This window comes from Oryza glaberrima, chromosome 11, assembly GCF_000147395.1.
Source record: "Oryza glaberrima chromosome 11, OglaRS2, whole genome shotgun sequence".
Classification (NCBI taxonomy): Eukaryota; Viridiplantae; Streptophyta; class Magnoliopsida; order Poales; family Poaceae; genus Oryza; species Oryza glaberrima.
In genome coordinates this window covers 23,543,374-23,568,631 of record NC_068336.1, presented here as the reverse complement: position 1 = coordinate 23,568,631, position 25,258 = coordinate 23,543,374, and the positions used below count along the sequence as shown (strand labels likewise).

Genomic DNA, 25,258 nt, shown 5'->3' with positions numbered 1-25,258 from the left:
ATCCAATCGATCCCACAACAATTAATTAATATTGCAGGGTGCCATCGTGACATCCTGATCCCGGAGAGATCGACTTGCATATTCTGCGACAGTTTGATCATGGCAAGCTCACCGGACCAACCCAACCAAGAGAAGGAGAAACCGCCGTCGCCGGCAATGGCTGGAGGCAAGAAGAAGAAGAAGACGACTGCAGGGAGGAAGGTGAGGATGACACAGGAGGAGATCGACAGCTACATCAATTATCAGACAATCAGGATGCCAGATGAAATATTCCCAATAGTAAGCAAGGAGAGGTTAGCATGCACGGACTTGTCTGACAAACGCGACCTCCCTGTACCCATGGACCAGATCGACGATTACGTCGCCAAGATTTTTAGGGAGATAAACCAGATTGAAGATCAGTTCATGAAGCATAGAGACGGGATCCTGAATCAGTACTACCGCAAAGGTTACGCGATGCGAAAGGCCACCGACGACGACGATGATGATGAGCAAGAAGAAGAAGAAGAAACATCTCCTGCAGATGCACAGGAAGAAGATGCAGGCGATGAACAAGCTCGAGCTCCTAATCCTGGTCGGAGAAGGTTTCGGCCCGGCGTTTCCATCAAGGCAGGAAAAGTTAACAAGCTGAATTAGCCAAGAAGCGATGTGCTTAGCACTTTGCTGATGCAGAGATTGCAGCAGCCCAATTGTTTATCTTTTTTAAAAATTTAGTTAGCTGTCATAGTTATATATCTTTCTGTGTACTTAAGTTCTGGAAGACTGGAACTGATTCCATGAACCAGCTTAGTTGGTTCTACTAAGTTTCATAGTGGTAGGCGCTCGGATAAATGTTTAATGCTTTAGAGTGGAAATTATTAATTATTAATAATGTTTAAGTTTCATTGTACTACAGCATAGCGAACCAGCATTACTAATTATTTCTTCATGCAATCTGAGGGGAAATTTCTCATTGTTAACTTTGCTCATTTGTCCCATATATATTTGGTTGGCTTTGTAAAATGCCCCCACTTTTTTGTTCTCTCTTTGGGGTATTCTCTCACCTATGAAAGCCTCCCAAAGTCGAATTTATTGTGTTGACATTTGCTTGGACTGCAATAACCAACAAGATGACAAAACTGGGATCGAAGAAAGGGATGTCCCTTTTACCTTTTTCAATCGAATTCATAAGAATAGTCGTGAAAGTTTAGTAGAAAAAATTGATAATACAGAGTAGAATGATACCTACTTCAAATCTGATTTACACTTTGAGATAAAAGGAAAACAAATTTGGGTACAAATATATTATATTCACTTTAAATTTGTCTTTTTCTCTTTCTTTATGTATGAGTTGAATTTACGCTTAAGATTTTGGGGAGTGATATACATATGAAGTCAAAATGTTTTTACAATTTCATAACTATTTAGGTGGTTTGAGCAAATACAAGTATTTTCCACAGATCCTCTCTTCCTAACATAAAAAATCAACGAGTATGTACAATAACCACCATCTCACCGACTACCGATAAAAAAAAGTTAATGGGATCCATGCCACTGCAAACGTGGCAAATCAGAAAAATGCCACTATTATCCGTGTTATCGGGCAGATGCCACTCTAATCTTTTAAAATTAGAACCATGCCACTCCATCACAATTTCCGTCCTCTCCGTCACATTTTCCGCCGTGTCCGTCTTCATCTTCTAGCAACTAGCGCTGTCTCGTCCTCTCTCTTTCTAGCGTCGGAGGAGGACAGCACGCCGGCGGATGGGGGAGGGGCAGGGCAGGATGGGAGGAGAGCCCCACGGCGAGGGCGGCGGCGAGTGGGACGCGCATCCCGCCGCTCGTCTTCTCGTCGTCTTCGTCTCGACGGACAAGCCGGCGGCGAGAGGATGAGCTCTTCCACCAGATCCGCGCCCCTCCGCAACCGTCGTCGCCTACCACGCACACCAGCGTGCACACCGCCACAACCCACACGATCCCGGCGAGCCCGCACATCCGCGGCCTCACCGGCTTCGGGCAAAGCGGCAGTGCCAGGTCGGTCAGGTTCAGCCGGAACGCCACGCACAGCCCTGGGTTTCCGGCGACGCTCTCCGGCAACCCCTCCTTGATCAGCTGCAGCGGCACCGGCCTGGACAGCTTGATGTGTAGCGACGTGCAGTTGATGAGCCAGCAACGTGCAGTTGACGAGCCCGCCGGGGAAGCCGCCGCGGATGTTGTTGTACCCGAGCCGGACCTCCCGGAGCGCCAGGAGCGCCTCGCAGACGCCGGTGGGGAGCCTGCCGCTCAGCCTCCACGACGTGACGTCGATGGCCGTCACCTTGGAACTTGCAGTAGTCCAAGGCCGGCGCCGAGAAGTCCCACCTCGCCATGGCGACCATCCTCGCCGGCGGCGGTCGCGACTGCTCCCCGCTCCCCTCTGCGACCTCCCCACGACCGTCCTCACCTGCGGCCCACGCTCGCGACTGTCCTCGCCAGCGACCGCCTCGTCCTCACCTTCTTCTTCTTCTTCTTCTTCTTGGAAAGCTGGAACTTGGAGCAGCTTAAGCCGACGGCCGCCAAGTCCTCGCCGACGGCCGACGGCCGCCTCGTCCTTGCTGGCGGCCGCCTCATCCTTGTTGCTCGCTGACGCCACCTCGCCTTCTCGTGCCAATGTGAGAGAGGATGACGACGTGAGAGAGCATGACGGAAATAGTGAAGGGAGTGGCATGGTTCCAATTTTAAAAATTTTCAGTGGCACCTACCCGATAACACGAATATAGTAGTGGTATTTTTCTAATTTGCCACATTTGTAGTGGCGTGGATCCAATTAACCCATAAAAAAAGGAGTAGATTTTACTTTAGACTATGTTTTATTACCTACGTTTCACTTTAGATCACTATTTAATCAATATTTTTAAATTGGACAGGGTAATCTTAGCTTTGTTTCACTTTGGATCATCCCGACTCTCTTATCAAGCGTATGAACGATCTCGAGTATGTCAGTTCCTACTTATCAATAAACTCTCACTGAAATATGTAATATCATTTCTTTGGTATATGACAAGTCAGAGATAGATGGATAAAAAAGAGTTAATGGTGATCCAAAGTGACACAAAAAAGTTAATGGTGATCCAACATGATGAAAATGAAGTATTGTTGGAATGGTGTATCATAAGAATATCTCAAGGAGGAAAAAGCAAGGCTAAAGCACTCAAGTCAATCCACTTGTTGGTGACATGGGAAATATAGTGTGAACGAAACATGAAAGTTTTCCAAAATCAAGAGAAAACCATGCCGCAGCTACTCGCCAAAATACAAGACGAAATCAAATTATGGAGCATGTGTGGGGCAAAAATAAACATCGCGAGAATATCCGCTTAGGTCTCTCTTTTAGGTTTCTTGTTGCTTTTCTTCCATGTTTCCCTTGATCTCTCTCTCTCACCTTTCTTGGTGATAATGTAAATACTTTCTATTCTTCTTAATATAACGGACAAGGATTTTCTACACCTAAGTGCCATAGTACCCATCATTTGCATGCAACACAAATAGTTATAGAAAAAGTTTTAAAAAAATTAGTAACATCGTTTGTGATGATACAAGTCTATACACAAACATGCATGACTAAATTTGATCTACAACTAGATAACCAAAAATAATAAAATTAGACAGTGAATAGTACCCGTACAGTGCAGATAAAATTTGTTATTTTTGTTTCTTCATATATGAATCGAATTTAGACTTACATGTTTGTATAGTGTCTTATATTATCATGATCTATCTTATCAAATTTTATGATATTTTTATATAACTATTTAAATTACATGTATACACCTATCTGCCATGGCATCTAGCTGTAGAAAATACTTTCCGGGTCAGGACACGCGAGCAGGTCGGCGCCGGGCTCGTATTCGACGTACCCTCCCTGCTCGTACTGCGTCCTCACCGTCTCCGCCACCGCGCGGATCCCCCTCTCCAACTCCGCCGCCAGCGCGTCGATCCTCGCGAAGCGATCCTCCTCCTTGGTGAGGCCCCTCACGGGCTCCAGCGGCGGCGGGTCGAACGACATGAGCAGGTTGATATACGACTGCGACATCCTCACCATCTTCTTCGTCTTCGTCATCATCGCCGTCTTCTTCTTCTTCCCCTCGTCTCCAGCCACCGCCGCCGCTTCTCCCATGTTGTTGTTGTTGTTCTCCTTCTTGTCCGGTGAGGATCCGGAGGACGAGTCCGCCGGAGAAGACGATGACGGCGGGTCCACGGCTGCGGCTGCTGTCTCTTTCCCTTTATCCGGCGAGCTCGCCATGATCGTCAGATGCCTCTTACTCCTCGCCTGCAATGCAAAGATCCGCTTCTCCAACCCGAGTCCTACTAGGCTTCAAGTATGGTAGATTAGTAGAGTTGTGATACTCCAAGTACTCCATTGAATTCAAATATGTGGCTGACTTATCTACTGAGTTCTACCCAAACAGATACAGATGGAAACTAATCCTATCCTACCATAACAAATCGGATACAATACGATCTTATCCATATAGTCTAACATGATTTGCTAATTCACATAGATTCATCAGATGGTAATTAGTTGAATTCTTCGTACACTAACTACAATTCCGGCAAGTAGAGCCCGATTGCTATTTGGCTCAGTTGGTGTGGCACCATGAGCTATAAACATACATTAATATGCATCGCGTCTATTTTGTTCGACCCAATGAATTTTACGACTAAAAAAAAACAGGCCCTAACATCTTGAGGAATTGTAATTCTTCGTGCACGAAGAATTGTAGTGAGCATGTTTCCTTTGTGAATAGTTTCAGTGTAATTTTAGGGTACCTTGTACCTGTTATATGTTAGCTGTTATGTACCTAGTATATTATAATCGAGTGCTAGTTCGATCCTAATCTGTCATGTTCTCCATATTGCAAAATGAGAATTTCTTCTAATTCCTCTGTTTCACAATGTAAATCATTCTAGCATTTCCCACATTTATATTGATGTTAATGAATCTAGATAGATATATATGTCTAAGATACATTACATCAATATAAATGTGAGAAATGCTAAAATGATTTACATTGTAAAACGGAGGGAGTATATTGAATTACCCACCCAATTTATCACAGCATTGCAATATCATGAGGAATCAGCAGCATTATTAAGCTGAACATAAAAAGGTTGTTCACTTATGTAAAATGCAAAAGGATGTACCTGAAGAACCCCACAAACGGGAGCAGCAACTTGTATTTTGGTACCGCATTTTTGTCTTGTCTTGTCTCAGCCCTTCTACAACAGGCCAGACCATAGGATTCAGCGAATTTCTTCAGACATGGAGAAAAAACGGTAAAAAGGGTTCCTGAACATTATAGCCTGAAAATGTAGCAGGGGTATAAGAAAGTATATGATTGATATTGTTCTTATCTGGAAACAACCAATCACAACATCTTTCAGGAAGGCAATACAATGGCAAGAACCAGCTAAGTTGCTTGTGAAGGAGAATAGAACGGTAACTCTTTCTTTTCTTTTTCAAAGACTCGATAGAAAGCAGTAAAACCAGCCCATATATCCTTCAGAAAAAGCAACCAGTACAGGTTGTTGCAAGCTGAGGCGACCAGTACAATAGATATCTGGATCATTGTCCACGGATGAACTTTGGACATGCATGGATCTCTGTATTTTCAGGTTTGAGCTTCCTGAATGATCGTTTAAGCCGGTCGTGATCATACTCGAGATCATTCAGAAATCTCAGCCGAAGCACCTCTGCCTCCCAGCCCTGTTCATCTCCAAGTGTCATCAGTTTTCCTCCCCTAATGTACAGCTTCTTAACATCCTTCGGCATAACCCACTGAGCGAAATCCGTCAGCGGGAAGCATCGGAGATCTAGCTTCTTCAGATTTGGAGGAAGCGCAAACTTCATTTTGTCGATCGGTTTTTGATGCGACGATGCTTCAATTTTCCCTTTGTTATCAGAAGCCAGCACACCCCATCTGATCTTGAGCGATTCGAGCGCCCTGAACTCGCCCAATTTCATGAACTCATCATCTGTCGGAACAGCCATTGTGCCAATCACAATGCCAAGCTTCCTGAGCTTGTTCAGCTTGGTGATCTCATTGAGATGGCAGGGCTCTCTCCTGCTAGGATTTGCAACCACAAACCCCTTGAGGACCTCGAGCCGTGTGAGCCGGCCAATCCCTTTAGGCATTCCGACGAGCAGGTGGCACTCAGACAAGTCGAGATACTCCAATCGATCCAGCCTTGTGATCCCTTGCCCCAATTCCTCCAGATTATGGCATGCCCGGAGATCCAGCACGGTGAGATCACGCAGCTTGCCGATCGAATCGGACAGGGACTCGATTCTTGAGATTCCCCTGAAGCTGATGTACCTGAGATTCTTGCAGCTCTCCATGCCCGCGAGGTGTTCGACGCCGCTGAGCTCGATGTGGCTGTCCATGGGGTTGGCAATCTGCTCGAGGGGGCCGAACTCTCGCCACTGACCGAGCTGCAGCGCGCGCAGCTCCTTCTTCCCGGCGAACCAGGCGTCGTCGAGCTCGAGGTATTTCTGGTCGACGTTGTAGATGGCTCTCGCCTCGGCGCTGAACCCCGAGGACATCCTGCCGGCGTTCAGGCACGCGCGGCGCGCCAGGGTGAAGTCGTTGCCGGGGTCGAGGTCGAGGAAGGCGCTGCGTTTGGCCACGCCGGTGAGGAGGTCGCGCATCCATGGCCGCACCGTGCAGCGGTGGACGGTGGAGCAGAGATGGCCGGGGATCGGGACGATGAAGCCCTTGGCGATGAGCTCGTCGAAGCGGCTCTTCCCCTCGGCGGCGGAGCGGACGAAGCCCTCGCCGAGCCACCAGTGGATGAGGAGGCGCTTCTTGATCACGGCGCACTCCGGGAACGCGGCGAGGGTGAGCACGCAGCAGCGGAGCCGCGCCTCGAAGCCGCCGATGGCGAGGCTGAGGTGCCGCATCTGCGGGCCGCGCCGGATCTCCCCCATCCTCCTCGTCATCACCACGCCCGTGGCCGGCGCGGTCGCCCGCGGTGGGGGACCACGGCGTTCGTCGCCGTCGCAGGGGAACCTGTAGACCTCGCGGATGCTGGACCTGATGGCCTCGATGTCGGCGTCGACGGCGAGGAGCGCCTCGCGGACGTGGCCCGCGTCGGGGCGCGCGTGCTGGAGCGCGTCGTCGATGCGCTCCTCGACGGGGTCGAAGCCGTAGCGGATGCGCTTGTCGGCGTCGTCGATGCGGCGGAAGACGGCCCGGAGGTGGGACATCTCCCCGCGGACCTTCTCCAGCAGCGCGCCCGCCTCGGCTCTGGCGTTCTCTTCCTCGGCGGCGGCGGCGCGCTCCGTCGCCGTCGACGGCGCATCTTGGCGATCGGGTGTGGGCGTGGGCGCGGGCGCGGCGTCGAGGACGGCGCGGATGGTGGCGAGGCGGGCGAGGAGCGGAACGATGATGTCCTCCTCCACGCCCTGCGCGGTGGTGTTCGTCCGAGCGAGCGCGGACATGGCGCACAAGTGTGACACTGTGTGTTGACCACTGCCGAATACTTGGTCTCGGGCTCTCGGGTCAAACCATTCCTACCACTCCCGTGTTCCCCTCTCGCCACCGGACACGGCGAACCCTAGCCGGCTAGCCGCCATGGACGGCGCCCAGCCACTTCGTCTTCGGCTCATCCTCTTCCTCGACACTCGACAGCAGCGCTAGGCCCATCCATCCCCATTGCCGGGTACCAAACTTATATTCTGCAGGGAGAAAAACGGAAGATATACCACTCTATAAGTGTTGGGTTCGGATGAAATGGCACTCGATACAATGCACCGGATAAAATACCGTTGTCTACAAGATAAAATATCACTTTGGAGATTTTTATGTACAAAATATCGCTGAGAGAGAGAGAGGGGGGGGTCGGGGAGGGCCGGCCGGGTCGCGCTAGAGGCCTCACCGGGCAGCGGTGGCGGTGACCGGCGGGGACGACATGGGGAGGAGGACTGGGTGGTGAGGACGACAGGGTGGAGGAAGAGGTGACGGTGGTGGAGCCTCAGATGGATTTGTCGTCCCCGTCACCGCCCGGCTGCTGCTATTCGCCGCGCCGTCCTCCTCCCCCCATGTCGCCTCCTCCTCCTCCCCTTGCCCTCGCCGCTACCACCTCCCGGCGAACGCGCGGGTAGGCGTGCTCATAGTCCTGTCCTTCCCCGTGTTGTCGCCTCCTCCTTACTCCGCCCCATCGTCCTCGCCGCCACTCGCCCACCGCCCTATCCTCCTCCCCCGTCGTCCCGACTGGCCGCCGCTGCAGCCGCCCGAGTGGCCCTCCCCAGCGTTCCCCTCTCCCTCTCTCTCCAGGGAAATTTTGGGTATAAAATCTCCAAAGTAACATTTCATCTAGTAGGCAACGTACTGAGTGACATTTTATCCGATATATTGTATTGAGTGACATTTTATCCGAACTTAACCCCTATAGGTATATCGTCCGTTTTCTCGTCCTTAAATAAGCCATGTTTCTTCCATGTGCTTTTGTATCTTAATTTATAGAACATATATACTCCAGAAAGCCTCATGATGTATCCAATGGGCATCCATATTCCTTGATTTTGCCGCCTTTTCCCACCGATTCAGCATAGCACAAAAGACTGTAGATACACTACTCTGATCCTGCTACAGTGGATTAGCGCAACAAACAGTGCTTTGATCACTGTAGCAAGTATTTCTGAATATTTGACACCGTTGATTTTTAGCACATGTTTAACCGTTCGTCTTATTCAAAAACTTTTATGAAATATGTAAAACTATATGTATACATATAGGTATATTTAACAATGAATCAAATGATAAGAAAATAATTAATAATTACTTAAATGTTTTGGATAAGACGAACGAACAAACATATTTAAAAAGATCAACGGCATCAAATATTTAGAAACGGATAGAGTACTGTACAAACAGTAATCTTAGTAATCTTTTTACTGGTTAGAGCAAGGTTAATAGTACAGCCCGCTATTAGCTCCAAAAATAACGTATATCTTATTATAGCTTCAAAAACTAACAAATACAGTAATGACCTCTATAATTATGCTTACCTATTTCTTATGCAGAACAACTAGTATTTTTGATTGGCTGCTCACAAATGATGAAGAAAGTCACACACATGTGGGGGAAAAGCTAGGCCTGCAGCATGGGGAGCCGTGTGTGGCTGCAAAATAGTCGCCAGCGGCGCGCCTCTCTTTTCCAACTAGACAAAAATCTAGTATGACTATGTTTAGTATCCTTCAAACTATCAAAAATTTCATCACATCAAATGTTTAGACACATATATAGAGTATTAAATATGAAAAAAAAACCAATTACACAGTTTACATGTAGATTGCGAGACGAATCTTTCGAGTCTAATTACGCCATGATTTGACAATGTGGTGCTACAGTAAACATTTGCTAATAACGAATTAATTAGACTTAATAAATTCGTCTCGCAGTTTACAGGCGGAATCTGTAATTTGTTTTGTTATTAGTCTATAATTAATACTTTAAATGTTAAATGTGTGTCCGTATACTTAAAAAAACATTGAAAAGGAACTAAACATGGCCAATATGATTCACTATAGCCTGCTGATGTAGACTTATTGTACCTGCTCTTACCTGATTACTGTTCTCATTTACTGCTTAGATTTTTGTAGAGATTTGTTTTAGACCGTTGGATGTGGATCCAACAGCAAACAACACACCCTAATAAGCTCTGTCGCCTGAATTTTTTACATTTTGGTCCTTTTTGAAAACTTATTTTACAAATAGACCCCTGGAAAAACTTAAACCTAAAATGGTCCTTTTTGGGGCGCCAGAGTTACTGGCGCCGTACCCCAACATGGCAGCGCCAGCCATACTGGCGCCGTGCCCGTGCCACCGTGGCCCTAGGGCTGGCGTGGAGGAGCTGACTGGGCAGAAGTGGGGCGCCAGCCACACTGGCGCCGCCCCTCATACCACGGCGCCAGCATGGCTGGCGCGCCCCTTCTCTGTGGGCCGCCCCCCTAAACCCCGTGGGCCCCACCACCTTTCTTCTCCCCACTCCCATTTTCGCCCAAGCATCAGCCCGAGCTGAGCAGCAGCAGTTCTTCCCCACTCTCTCCCCCTCACCTCCCCACCTCAAATCCACTCCATTTGAACTTGTTTTTCGCGGGATTTTTTGTGGAAATCGAAGAGAAAGGTAGACTCCTCCATTCCCCCCTCTTTTTTTTCGTTTTTATTGGTTGAATTTGTAGATCGAAGGGTAACCCTAGAATCCCTTTTTTGCCCAAATTTGTGATTTTTAGCATTTGTTCTTAGGATTTACTTGTTGTAATGCTACATGTTTGCAATGTACTCATTGGTGTCATGATTTTTTTAACCATATATGTGGTAATGTTAATATTTGGATTGTTTGGTTGGATGGATGGATGAAAAATTATGGTTGAGGCATGAAAGTAATTTTAATTTGATGGACTTGATGCTAGAGCCTATAGGTTAAACTTTTAACCATTAATTATATGAAGGGGAGAAAATTTTAGTTGCATTATAGAAATTGATTATAGTTAATTAGAACTAGGTTGGGTTGTATGACGGAGTATTTGTAATATTTAGATGTGTAATGCACTAGTAAACTTGTTGATAGTTGTCGGTAGATTAAATATTTTTTTTTGGAGTAGTAGCTTTGGGATAAATTAAGTTATGCATTGGTTATAATACGTCGGTTTGGACTACGTTTAGGAATGAAGATTTAATTTATGTTGCAAATTTACATTTGATTTTTTGGTGTAGATGGATAGAATTGTTCGTGTTTACTACGGTGGTAGAATGGTGGAACCTTATGTTGGTGCACATGTTGAGTTTGAGGATATGTCATTGAAGACCATTTTATTTCCCACCCACCCAACTCTAGATGAACTAAGGTCACGAGTGAAAGAAGTTCTTGGATGGACCGAGGATAATGTGGAGATTTGTTTTTATGGGAGATACGATGTTGGTCAAGGGCATAAGTATATATTAAATGTAATAGGTCAGTTGGAATGGGAAGTTTATTTTGATTTGGTAAAAGAGTCTCAGTTTAGATCTCTAGAGGTGTGTGGACCCCCGTTTTTATAACAGGAATCATTCGTGTAAACAGTACCATTTCCCTGGATCAAGTAGTCTGGTACACACGAGTTCATAGCTGAAATACCCAAAAGCACATACACGAGAGTCCAGTGCTAATTATTACATCATAAGCCCGCAGGCATTCTCTTAAATCATCGAACCGAGCGGTCCGGAATACATCCAAAAACAGAAATAGATGAGGCAGCGGAATTCAGGCAGCGGCATGCCATTGCCACAGGCAACGACCGTAACTAAGACCTACTGAGCGCCATCGTCTTCTTCTCCCTCCTGGTAGTAGGCATAGGGATCCTCCGAAGCTTCATCTCCCGCTTCTGATTAATTTTATATTTGCAAGGGTGAGTACCAACCGTACTCAGCAAGCCACCATAGCAAGAAATGCACATGATAGGGGTATTCAAAGGTTAGCTATGGTTTCTTTGCGCAAAGCCAGTTTTGTAATTCTTTTCACAGGCCTAAGACCTAGCACAGACTAATCAAATTTTAGTACCAGTGTTCATATTAAACAATGACGGTTCTGTCCACCATCCATTGTGATCCCAAGGATAGCTTCCCGCCATTGAGTCGTCATGGTTTTCTGAGGACGTCCACCTTCCTTCCTCTTAGGAAGTGGCTCCATCAGTATAAAAATCATCATGCAATATCCCATCCCACACAGGTTAAGAATTTAGAGTCTAGCCAAGTGTAATACATGTCCCGGTGCTCAATAACCGCGAGCACGGCTATTCGAATAGATTTGGTTTACTCACACTGCAGTGGATGTACACTTTACCCGCACTCCGCAACTGCCCAACACATGAGCCTCGTCCCAACACATGAGACGCGTCACGGCAAAGCTTTTCGATAACCTCGCATTGGCAGTACCCGCTCCATGAACTTAAATCCTCATGCACTCTAGGTGTCCATGTTTCTAGCAGTGAGAGGAGTTCTGGCGCTCCCGGGAAAGAGAAGTCTCACACATATTAAATTATAGTTCAAGTTAAGTTCTCTCTCTCACACACTCATGGCAGTCCTACCAATGGCGACACCGATGTAGGGCACGCCTCTCGGCCCTACCTCAACGGCTGTCCCATCGTAGCGCACCTGCCTCACTCAGGGGTGAACCATCTATGCAGGGATACTGCCTCCGCTCGGCTATCTAATCCGCTAGGTCTATACCCATTCGAGAAGTACGGTTGTACGGGGGTCGTTTCATGCTTAACTTCATGGCTCGGTCCTTAATTGACCGGGGACGGTACTAGCCTTTTCCAGATACCACCCAAATCCTCCGTCCGCCCCAGTCGAAAACAGTTATTTAGTTTTATTTCTCCTTTCACAAATCATGTCATCAATATCATGGCAATGTGGCGCTCATGTCTCCACATGCCGCATCTCAATTACCTTCCCAAAGGTAATTGCCCAAGCATATAGCATTTGATAAATATGAGTATGCATAATTCTAGAATAGCATTCCTAAGCAATTGTCATAATTGACTAGGGACTCATACGTAAACATGGTTACGAAGGAATGAGGGGTACACAATAATCAAGGCATGGCATAATCACAAGTAGGATGTTCATCATTGCATGCAATTTTATTTGTAAACAAAATAATTTCGCAATTGGGATCAACATGTTCAAAGAATAGTGATGACTTGCCTTGCTCAAGGTCTTGCGGGTCTTGGTCCTCGCTTGGATCCGCAACTCTCTCGGGCTCTACAAGTACGTGCGAAGAATCGATTTTGAATTCGGTTAGAATTCAAGTAAAATCCAAATAAATCCAAGTGGGAGTCGAGCGCGTAAGTCAATTCTTTTATATTAACTTTACTATTCGCGAACTAAGGCAAACCCAATTTCGATTCAAACTATTTTGCGGGTATAAATATTTTGTTGTCATAAGTTTTTAATTTAATCTAACCGAGCATTATATCCATATAATAGGTTAGAAATTTCTATCGCGAGCTAAATATCGGACGGAATCCTAGAAATATTGTACGATTTAATTTAGTCTATGACTAAATGATTAAATATAATACACGGGTAAAATCCCTAGTAGTTAAAACCGAATTTCTACCGTGAATCGATTACTTATAGGGATTACCCAAAAATAATCTATAATAATCTATAAGAATTCATCTATTTGTTTAGTTATTATCTACATTTAAACTACTACCGCGAATTGATTTCTTGTAGAAATTACCAAGAATAATCCATAATTTATATTAAATTTCGCAATTCTACGACTATAACTAATCTATAACTAAATTCTAATTATTTTAAATTTTCTAAACTTCCCTAATCTTCCTCTAATTTCCTATCTATTTCCCTTTTCTTTTTCCTTCCTTTCTTTTTCTTTTCTTTTTTTTTTTTCTTTCTCTCTCTCTTTTCTTATCTTTTTCCTTCTCTCTCTTTTCTTTTCTTTTTCCTCTCTGCCGGCCTCTCTTTTCCTCTCCCTCTCTCTCTCTCGGCTCTCTCCCACCCGAGCGGCGGCGGCGGTGGACGCGAGGGGGAAGGAGGGCGGCTCACCGGCGGCGGCAGCGGCGACGGTGGCGCACGGCGGCGCGGGAGCAGCGGCACGGGAACGGCGGCGGGCCGGCACGGGAACGGCAACGGGCCGGCACGGGAACGGCGGCGGGCCGGCACGGGAACGGCAACGGGCCGGCACGGGAACGGCGGCGCGGCGGCACGGGAACGGCGGCGCGGCGACACGAGAGCGGCGGCGCAGTGGAGAGGGAAGAGGGGAGGAAGGGTGAGATGGGGTGGGGAAAATGGGGAGAGGGTGGAGTTTTATAGGGGAGAGGAGGGGAAAGAAAGAGAAGGGAAGGGGCGACGCGACGGCGGCGCGGGGCGCGAGGCGGCGACGGGACGCACGGCGACGGGACGTTGACGGCGGCGGCGACAGCGGCGGCGCGCGGCACGGGGCGGGACGCGACGGGCGGTGACGCGACGGTAGCGCGGCGCGGCGGCGACGGGGCGAGACGACGGGCGAGCGGCGATGGGACGGGCGGGCGGCTCGGGGTGCGAGGCAGCACGGCACGGGGCGGCGATGGGACGGCGCAACGGGACGGCGGCGAGCGACGCGTGACGGCACGGGCGCGGGGCGCAAGGCGGCGGCACGGTCCTCGGGATGACGCGACGGGCGGCAGTGGCGACGCGTCGGCGGCGGCACGAGGCGCGGGACGATGGCGACCCACGGCGATGGCGACGGCGCGCGGCGCGACAGCGGCGACGCGATGGACGGGCGGCGATGGCGACGGCGCGGCGACGTTGGCGCGGCACGGCAGGGGCGGCACGGCGCTCGAGGCGGCGCGCGGCGTGAGGCGGCGACGCGACACCAGCGCGGCGCGGCAGCGGCGACGCGACGGCGATGGGACGCGCGGGCGCGGGGCGCGAGGCCGACGGCGACGCGACGGCGACGATGGCGACGGCGGCGCGGCGGGCGGGAAGCGCGCGGGCGAGCAGCGCGAGCGGCAGGGGAGGGGTTAGGGCTAGGGACGCGATCGAACACCTGGAGTGCAATGAACAGTGACTTTTCTATTTATCCCGATTTTTGTGTATTTTCCATATAAATTTGATTCAACAATTCCTAATTTTTGCATATATGCATTTTACTCAATATTTGTGTTATCTCAACTAATGAATTCACCGTAGATTAATATTACTCATATTTTATTTTTATTTAATCTATTTGAATTTTTAATTAGGGTTAACTCTTATTCCATCGTATTTTAATTGATCAAATACGGTCGCGATAATATTTTATTTATTCCTATCCACACCTAATCTTTATTTTAGTTTATATTTATTTTACCAACTTGTTTTTATGGTTTATTCCTAATTAACTATTCTTTACTCACGATTAGTAAACTTCGAGATCAAATCCAAATAAAATAAGCGAATAGGATCGGCATGATGCAATTAATTTTTAAAGTTTTTGAAAATCCGTATTTTTAGAGTTTAGATTTTTGTCGGTCGAATTTTCAGGGTGTTACAAGGTGTTTGCATCAAAGTTGGTACGTACCGTAGAAAATTTGGATCTAAACAAATCTCCTTCTTATCATTACATTGAGAAGAATTTTGTGACATATTCTTCTCGTCGTGGAGGGGGTGCAAGTAAGACTGAGTTGGTACGAGAAGACTTGGAGGGGGAAGAAAATAAGAAGAGACCTTTGCTTGGAAATGATTTAGGAGAGGTAGGCCCATCAAAGAGACATTGCGGTAGTGATGATGTGGATGCAGCGAGGGAGATGAAAAGGGAGTTAGTACAAGAGGGGCTTGATCTAAGTGAACATTTGTCGGAGAGTGTGCATTGGTCGTTGTACGGAGGCAACCGTGAATACACGACGGAAGTAGCAAGCCAATATGTGAATCCAGATGATTACTTTTATGTCGAATTGAGTGGTGGTCACGATTCTGTCTCAGTAGAAGTCAATAGAGAGGAGGTTGACGAGGAGGCAAGTGTTGAGCAATATGATGTTGAATTTGCTGAAGACTCTGATGATGACCGTCCATTCCCTCCACTAACTAACAATGACAAGTTAGCATTAGAGGAATGTCGTGCGTTTGAGAAGGTGTTTGGGAGGAAGCCGGACATTCCTGAGTTTAGGGACCTAACACATGCCCATGGTGCAATACTAGATGGCGGCATCAACCTAGATCAGTTGCCAGAACCATTCCAGGTGGATGGTCTCAGAAAGGGTTTGGAGTTCCCATCCATGGTCGCATTGAAGCTATGGCTTCAGGAGTACGCCATCGTGCACCATCGTCCATACCGTGTTGTCAATTCTGCCGCAAACAGGAGGTACACTGTTAAATGTGAAAACCCACGGTGCAAATGGAAGGTCCATGCAACTAAGAGGTCTAGTGGCACGTGGAGGATATCACGGGTTGGTAAGGACCATAGTTGTGCTACTGCCGAAGGTTCAGGGAGCCACCGGCAGCTGACATCTAAGTTCATAGCAAATAGGTTATGCAATGCCATAAAACTGCAACCTACACTCTCTGCTTCTGCGTTAGCTTTGTATATATTTGAGGTTTTCCAGTATAGGGTGAAGTATGGCAAGGCTTGGAGGGCACGAGAGGAGGCTATGAAGCTCATTTACGGTGAATGGGGTGAAGCGTACGTCCGTTTGCCCACTTTGCTGCAAGCCATTAAGCAGACAAATCCCAGTATGGTCTACCACATCGATACTCATCCTGATCGGGTTGTCAACGTTGATGGAGTGACCAAGAAAATTTTTATGCGTGCATTCTGGTGCTTTGGTCCTTCCATAGAGGCTTTTAAGCATTGCAGGCCAGTACTAGCTATAGATGCAACCTTCCTAACTGGGAAATACGGTGGTGCCTTGATGACTGCATTATCAGCTGATGCGGAGGACCAACTTGTACCTTTAGCTTTTGCCTTGGTGGAGAAAGAGAATTCACGAGACTGGTGCTGGTTTATCGATCTTGTCCGACGGGTTGTGGTTGGGCCGCATAGGGAGGTTTGTATTATCTCAGATCGACATGCTGGTATAATGAATGCCATGAGGACTCCTGTTCCAGGATTGCCACCGGTTCACCATCGATGGTGCATGAGGCACTTCAGTGCTAATTTCCACAAGGCCGGTGCGGACAAGCATCAAACAAAAGAGCTCCTAAGGATATGTCAGATTGACGAGAAGTGGATATTTGAGAGGGATGTTGAGGCACTAAGGCAGCGTATTCCCGAAGGTCCTCGTAAATGGCTTGAAGATGAGTTGTTGGATAAAGATAAGTGGTCTCGTGCATACGATAGAAATGGCCGCCGGTGGGGTTACATGACAACCAACATGGCCGAACAGTTCAATAGCGTGCTAGTTGGTGTTCGTAAGCTTCCAGTGACGGCCATAGTATCATTTACGTTTATGAAGTGCAATGATTACTTTGTGAACAGACATGATGAAGCAGTGAAGCGAGTCCAGTTAGGGGAGCGTTGGTCCACCAAGGTTGATAGTAAGATGAAGGTGCAAAAAAGTAAGGCGAACAAACACACTTCAAGGTGTTTCGATAAGCAGAAAAAGACATACGAGGTCACAGAGAGGGGTGGTATAACGCGAGGCGGTGTTAGATTCGGCGCAAGAGCCTTCAAAGTTGAAGGTGAGGGGAACTCATGTTCTTGCCAAAGGCCATTGCTGTACCATATGCCTTGCTCACATCTTATCCACGTTTATCTGATTCATGCAATTGATGAGGAATCTCCCAACCGAATGCCGTATCATTTCTCTTCAAGAGCCGTTGTGAACACATGGGCAAGTCGCTTTGAGCCATACCTCGACCCCACACAGTGGCCACCGTATGATGGTGAAGAATTTGTTGCTGACCCAAATTTGAAGATTAAAACAAGAGGGAAGAGGAGATCGAAGCGATTTAAGAACGAAATGGACTCGGGTCTTGGTGGTTCTGGAAGGAAACCACCTTCATGTGTTCAACTTGATGGTGCGCCGGTGCAAAATAGATGCTCGTTGTGTCACCAGGAGGGTCACAAGAAACCTAAGTGTCCTAAGCGTCCAAAAAAGAAGAAGTCCAAAAAAAATATAAGTGTTACGGAGGTAAATATTTTGTTTTCCTACTTAAGTCAATGCATGTTTTATTCTTGTCTATGTAATGTCTATTTATTTATTTTGGATTATCGCATTCATTTTCTTTTAATGTATGTCATATTGGTAACTAACGGTGAATTTATTACTTTGTCATGTAGGATGGCCGAGGAGGGACAACCACCGACTTACCCAGCCTTGGAGGCGTACTACGAGGCCCGTCATCGCGGGGCTGCGATCGAGGCGGGGAGGGTATGAATCGACATTAATTCACTTGTACACAAGTATCGGTAGCGTGTGTTTGACATTATATTAACTAATTGATTTACAATTGCTATTGCAGGTACTTCAACCACTCCGAGTTAGAGCTCATGCCCCCCCAGTGTTCGACGATAGGTACATCCCGTACCTAAGGGCGGCCGGGTTGCTCGGGGTGGCCTTGGTCGTGAGCAGAGGAATGCCAGTGTTCAACGCTCCTGCGTTGACAGCACTTGTGGACAGATGGAGGCCTGAGACACACAGCTTCCACCTCCCCAGTGGTGAGATGACCATCACTCTACAGGATGTGGCTATGATCTTGGCCCTCCCATTACGGGGGCATGCCGTGACGGGCAGGACAGAGAATCCTGGATGGCGTGCACAAGTGGAGCAGCTGTTTGGCATTCCACTGAACATTGAGCAGGGGCAAGGGGGCAAGAAGAAGCAAAATGGAATACCCCTGTCTTGGCTGAGTCAGAACTTCTCACAGCTTGACGACGACGCTGAGCCATGGCGTGTTGAGTGCTACGCCCGTGCATACATCTTGCACTTGTTGGGAGGGGTTCTATTTCCTGATGCTGGGGGTGACATTGCTTCGGCGATATGGATTCCTTTGGTCGCCAACCTTGGTGATCTGGGCCGTTTCAGTTGGGGCTCAGCAGTGTTGGCGTGGACATATAGACAGCTCTGTGAGGCCTGTTGTCGCCAGGCACCATCGTCCAACATGAGTGGTTGTGTGCTATTGATTCAGCTGTGGATGTGGTTAAGACTACCGGTTGGAAGGCCTAAGTGGAGGCAAAGCTCCACTACTTGGCCCTACAATGAGCCAGACATGGAGAAGACAGTGGCCTACCTTTTTGAGAGGACAGCCACTGCACATGCTCACCGGGATGTGACATACAAGCATTATGTCAATGAGATGGACTGCTTACAGCCTCAACATGTAAGTACTTCCAATATCACTTCTAGTTAGACATTTACTTCTTTAATTGAGATACTAACCAACGACATCTCTTCAACTTTTGCAGATTGAGTGGTTACCATACCACACAAATGAGGCTTCAAGCCTGACCCTGAACTCGATGTGCAATCGAGACTCTGACTACTTCATGTACCAGTGCCCATTGATTTGTTTCTGGGCAGTTGAGTACCACCTTCCGCACCGTGTCATGCGACAATTCGGGAAGAAGCAAGACTGGCCGGTTGAGGACATCTCAACTGGAGTTGAATTACACAAGTAAATATTTCTTATCTTTGTTTTGCTTTCATTGTCAATGTTCAATTTTGTACCATTTAACCTTTGTCGATGCTCACTCTTGTTTCATCACCTTCCACTTGTCTAGGTATGACAGGGTGAGAACAAAGAAAGTGAAAGACTGGGGGCTTGAGCATAACAGATACATTGATGAATGGAGGACAGCCGGAAGGAACGACAGGTACATCGAGAATATACACCAAAATCATTTTTTCTCAGAGTACCTTCGTTGGCTACATAGGACATATAGACTGTTCCTCCGCCCTACTTGGACGGAAGCCGACATAGAGGATGACCGCGATTCCGATGAGGGGCGGAATCCCTATGATGTCCGGACTAGAGTTGGATATCAAATGGAGCACGCCCCACTTAGAGACAGAGTCGTAAGTTTTCTTGCATTTGTTAAAGTTATTTCCATTTACACCCTAGACCCTAACATATACATTCTCACGCTTTCAGTCGAGAGAGCTCCTCAGGAGTGTGAATGAAATGGGGCATGCCCTCCAAGCTCCGAGGGGTGGTGAGGACACAGAGAACACACTCCGCAATGTTTTAGAGGTAAAATTTATTTAGCACTTTGCATTACTTGAGTTATGCCTAACAAACTTCTTTTTTTTAAAATGCAGAAAGTTCGTCAAAGGTGCCGGAAACTTGCAGCAAGATTAGGTTGCAGGTCGGTTGGATTGGACGACGTGTACCAACCGCGGAGACTACCACCACCACTACCTCAATCCGCGCGTCCAAGTACCGCTCGACACTCCATCAGGATAGAAGAGCGTGAAGAAGTTGGTGGCTCGTCATCGTCACGCATTCCGCAAGGGAGGGGAAAGGGGAAGGCGCCGGCTCCACCTAGCAACGACGATGACGACGACGACGAGGAGGATGAGGACTACGTCGCACCAGACGCTGAGGAGATAGACATGTCGCAGCTTCCCGACGCGCCTCAGGGGACGCAACCCACGCAATACAACTTGCGATCCACTCGGGCAGCGAAAAAGAGGTAAAATGAGCTTACCATTCTCAAATGTTATTTGATTTCCCTCATTTTGTTTTTAAAATGTTTTAAACACTGGATTTTCAAATGTAGGTACACTCCGGGCTCGCAAGCTATTCGGCGCCAACGGAAGAAGTGATTTGTATGAAGTTAATCTATTTGTTGGTAGTATGACATGTGTGGTGCACTATGTGATATAAAATGTGATGGACTATGTGAGGACTATGTGATGGAGTTTTGACATTGTTTCATGTGTGGAATATGTGATGGACTTTTGGCAATGTTTGATGTGTCGAATATGTGATGGACTTTTGGCATTGTTTGATGTGTCGAATATGTGATGGACTTTTGGCATTGTGATTTGTGCAATTGGAACTTGTTTTAGTCTGTATGATACTGTGAATTGTGATTTGAATTGCGAACTGTGAATTGGTACATTTGTGCAATATATATCTTCAATTTGCAGGGAGGCAGAGGCGCCAATCATCCTGGCGCCGCGGTCGGGGAGGGCGGCGCTAGCCGTAGCCCGGAGGCAGAAGGGTTTCGGTGGGGGACGAGGGCGGCGCCAGACACCCTGGCGCCGTAGTCCAAGAGGGCGGCGCCAGCCCGGGCCCGGAGGCAGAAGGGTGTCGGGCGAGGAGGAGGGCGGCGCCAGCCACCCTGGCGCCGCGGTCTGGGGCTGGGCGCCAGCCTTTGCCCGGAGGCAGAAGGGTGTCGGGCGAGGAGGAGGGCGGCGCCAGCCACCCTGGCGCCGCGGTCTGGGGCTGGGCGCCAGCCTTTGCCCGGAGGCAGAACAGACTTGGCAAAAAAAATTTGGGGGGGGAGAAAGTTGGGGGGCCGCAGAGGAGGGGCGCGCCAGCCATGCTGGCGCCGTGGTATGAGGTGCCGCGCCAGTTTGGCTGGCGCCCCCGTTCTGCCCAGTCAGCACCTCCGGACAGCCCTAGTGCCACGGTGGCACGGGCTCGGCGCCAGTGTGGCTGGCGCCGCCATGTTGGGGTACGGCGCCAGCCGCTCTGGCGCCCCAAAAAGGACCATTTTTGGTTTAAGTTTTCCCAGGGGTCTATTTGTAAAATAAGTTTTCAAAAAGGACCAAAATGTAAAAAATCGGTATAGGTGATACTCCTCGAAAACGATCAGGCCTCGAAGGACTTCAGTAAGGTCAATTAGTTTGTAACTCATTTAACACAGAACGTCAGTGAGGGTAGCAGGAGCTGATCTGGAAAGGGTGATAGGATCTTTCCGATTTCAATGTTACTTCCTCTGTTTCACAATGTAAGACTTCATAGCATTATCCATATTCATTTAGATGTTAATGAATCTAGACATATGTATGTGTTTAGATTTATTAACATATATATGTATGTGGATAATGCTAGAAAGTCTTATATTGTGAAACGGAGGGAGTATGCAGTAATGATTGGAATTAACAAGTTCTAGTGGTGCCAAATTCCTCGCCTCAGATGCCTTGTGAGGCTTGCGAGGTTGTTTCGATTGAACACAAGTATGGCACTTAGAGCCTTTGATTAAAGTGAATTTTGAAATTAAACTCATGTTGGCTAAGCGTGTCATACAACCAAAATTCACATGACAAAATCGTGAATGCCACACATTGGACTCATCGTCATCATCGTTTACATGGTTCACAACTTTATTACACATATCATCCAAGGAAAAGCGGAACAAGCCTCCGCTGTTATAACCTTTTCCAATAAACGTACCATTTTTAGATACGACACATTTATTGGATTCAAACACAAGTCTAAAACCATCTCTATACAGTAGAGAGCCGCTAACTAGATTCTTCTTTATCGAAGGAACATGCTGCACGTTCTTCAGCTACACGATCTTTCCCGAAGTAAACTTCAGATAGACCGTACTAACACCATGAACAGCCGCAAGCGATCCGTTTTCCATCAACAAGGAGGAACCTCTCCCGACCTGATAAGAAGAAAACAGGGAAATATCGGTACACACATGAATATTAGCACCAGTATCAACCCACCAATCAGGTGAGTGACAGATAGAGAGAACTGTAGGTAAAAATTTACCATACCCCAATGTTCCTCCGCCCTCGCTAATGACCATGTTGGCAGACTTCTTGTCTTTGCGATCAGGACAATCCTTGGCCCAATGCCCACTGCTATGTGTACCTATTGAAAACAAAGGATGAAGCATTACATTACTTTAAGATCTATAAGGCTGAGGTAGAAAACCAACTGGAAAGGAAAATCAAACGGTTGAGGTCTGATAGGGGTGGAGAGTATTTTTCCAATGAGTTTACTTCTTTCTGCGAAGAGTATGGAATTATTCATGAGAGGACGCCTCCCTATTCACCCCAGTCAAACGGGGTAGCCGAAAGAAAGAACCGCACTCTAACTGAGATGGTGAATGCCATGTTAGACACTGCAGGACTTTCCAAGGAATGGTGGGGTGAGGCAATATTGATCACATGTCCATGTTCTGAATAGAATTCCTACTAAGTATAAGGAAGTAACACCATTCGACGAATGAGAAAGGAATAAATCGCCCACACATGACCGCGAGAGGACAGTGAGGGAGGAGACAGAGTGAGAGAGTGTGAGAGGAGAGGATAAGGATGAGTGGATAAGGATGAAATTTTGAAGTGTTGAGCAGGGAAAAGAGGAGGGAGGATAGACTTGTAGGTGGGCATTTAAGAGGCCCGCACACGAAAATCGTATGGCCCCTTAAGAGATCTGCTTGCAAAAATAGGCTTATTTTTACGTGCCCACCTGCGAAAATCGATTTTCGCTTGCGGCACTCTTAACGGTCTGCACGCGAAAATGGGAGGTGGATTTTTTGCAGACGCGACCAATTACGGTCCGTTTGCAATCAAAAGAGCTCCTTATACAGGAAAATCGTTTTTATAGTGAGCTACTATTTATATCTTTTTACATAGTTTAGTTTTTTTCCTCTAGTAAAAAAAAACTTTTAAGTTTTTCCATATGTTAATTGATGTTTCTTTTCAAGTTTGTACCCCCCATCTTTTGTAAAATCCTGCGTCCGTACCTCCTTCCCGATTTCCTGTCAATTTTATGCACGAAATTGAGGAGTCAAAGTCATGCACCCGGACCAAGCCTAGGTGTACTACCAAAAGCGACGTGAAAGAAACAACAAGAAGCTAGGGAGCAAAAGAGTAAAACCCAGATTAATTATTGGATTAAGATAATGACACTGTACGTACGTACGATATGATGATAATATATCCATGCAAGAGCTAGCTGACAAATTTTCGCTCAGAATATAAAAGTAGAGAGAGCTTTGCTGACAGCGGCAAATCAAAGCCTTTGCATTTGGCATCTCATCAATTAAGTTTAATTAGCTTTGCTAACAACAAGAGAGATTGGATCGCTTTCTTAAGCGGAAGGTGTAACAGAAAGCTGCTGGCTTGTAGTTTGTAGGCCGTAGCTGCTGGGTACTCCTGTGTCATCATAATCATATATAATCGAATTAATTGTAATTAATTAGTGCCATATTGCATGAATGCATATGGGATTAGAGGACCATGCATATATAGGGAGCTACTGCCTACTAGCAACTGTGAGAAAGTAACAGTGCACTTGCCACATATAGTACATACACATATATGTGCTAGATTTGAGTAATTTATAGTTTGTTAATTTTTTGCTGAATATTCCTTTTGTAAAAATATTGGAAAGCCGGGCATTTTTTTTGGAAAGTATTATCTTCATGTGACACGTGTACATGCTAGTTGAGACACCCTGTTGTTGAAGCAAGTAATGCCAGTGTGTGCACGAATCAGTATGACAATTTTGCAGCTATAGCTCCAATAGACAGTGAAAAACTACAGCAATATATATGCCTAAATAATCATATCACTATAGGAAACATCCTATGGACATAAGCTTATCATGCACATTTCGTGCACACCAACTAACAAATATCATAAAAAATTCTAGAAAAAATAAACACATTCTAGAGAAAATGAACACACTCCTATGAGTGAAATCTTATTTAAAAGTTCATTGTATATTTTTTAGCCGTAACAAAAAGACAAAATTTTGATATATTTTAACTCTTAAAACTGCCAGATTTTTCACATTTTTGTTACGGCTAAAATATAATGAATTTGAATATGAGACTTTACGGATATGTGTAATACCATTGAAAGTATGTTTCTAATTTTTTCTAGAATTTTCTAGGATATTTGCTAATTGGTATGCACAGAGTGTACACAGGAAGCTTGTGTGTATTGGATATTTTCTCTTCACTATTAACAAGGGAATTTTTTTTCTCAAGAGCACATTATTAATTAGTTGTTATTTCCTTTCTGGCAAATCAGTAAACTGCCTAGGGATGTGATCAATCGACCTAACAAAGCACATGCACGATGCAGGAGAAGGCCGGCCAAAGCAAAAGAGGCTCATCACTAATCCCACACGTAAGATAAAGTTAAGAAAACACCAAGAAGATGATATAGTTAATTAATTATTGTTGGAATCACCAATCAAAGCAAGCATACAAGAGATAAACACACATATACTCATCCTCTCTAGCTAGCTAGCTACCTCCAATTCCAGTAGGGTTGGGCCCTGGTAGTACTATATATACACACATATACAATCAAAATAACCAGACAAACCAATGAATCAAACAAGTGGTGTTTTAGTAAGTAATTGGTTACCAAGAAAACATTAATTCCATGCTAAATGGCGAACACATCACAATTCATGAATACTAAGTATAGATGGCGTGTACGCGTTAATATATACAATCACAATATATAAGCAGAGACAATTAAGCGTATACACATGTCTTTGCTAGAGAAAGGCCGGCTGATGGGCAGGCACAAATTAAGAAGATAGTTGTAGGACAGATAGATTAATACAGGTAGTATAATAGAAAATTATATATAATCCATTCACTAATTAATTACAGGTAGGGCCTGCAGAGATCAAGCTGTCACTTATAGCCTAAATTGCAAAGAGAAATGAGATATATTTAGGCATAAACCCTTTTCTCTTTTGAAGTTCACTATAGGACTCCAGTACTGTCAGTGATCATACTCCAAGTGCACTTTTTTTTTTAGATAATGACTCCAACTGCACTTCTAATGATAGGGGGTTTTTAGAAAAGAAATGCGTCAGGAACAGTATGCAGTCTTAAA

General features: G+C 46.5%; 2 protein-coding genes across 4 annotated transcripts; both read right to left on the bottom strand.

The window, feature by feature from the left end:
* Positions 1-3,642: 3,642 nt before the first annotated feature.
* On the bottom strand, positions 3,643-5,297 carry LOC127753930 (uncharacterized). 3 transcript variants are annotated; one of them, XM_052279381.1, is made up of 2 exons: positions 5,164-5,297; positions 3,643-4,331 (listed from the first exon to the last, which is right to left on the bottom strand). In XM_052279381.1, the coding sequence occupies exon 2, from the start codon at positions 4,259-4,261 to the stop codon at positions 3,806-3,808; it is 456 nt and encodes a 151-aa protein (XP_052135341.1). In that variant the 5' UTR covers positions 4,262-4,331; positions 5,164-5,297; the 3' UTR covers positions 3,643-3,805. The 3 variants fall into 3 exon arrangements, with proteins under 3 accessions (XP_052135341.1, XP_052135339.1, XP_052135340.1); XM_052279379.1 differs by having other exon boundaries at positions 3,643-4,326; XM_052279380.1 differs by having other exon boundaries at positions 3,643-4,323.
* A 154-nt stretch (positions 5,298-5,451) lies between these two features.
* On the bottom strand, positions 5,452-7,698 carry LOC127753925 (disease resistance RPP13-like protein 4). Its single transcript, XM_052279372.1, has one exon. It carries the CDS (start codon positions 7,457-7,459, stop codon positions 5,585-5,587), a length of 1,875 nt encoding a protein of 624 aa, XP_052135332.1. The 5' UTR covers positions 7,460-7,698; the 3' UTR covers positions 5,452-5,584.
* Positions 7,699-25,258: the final 17,560 nt, after the last annotated feature.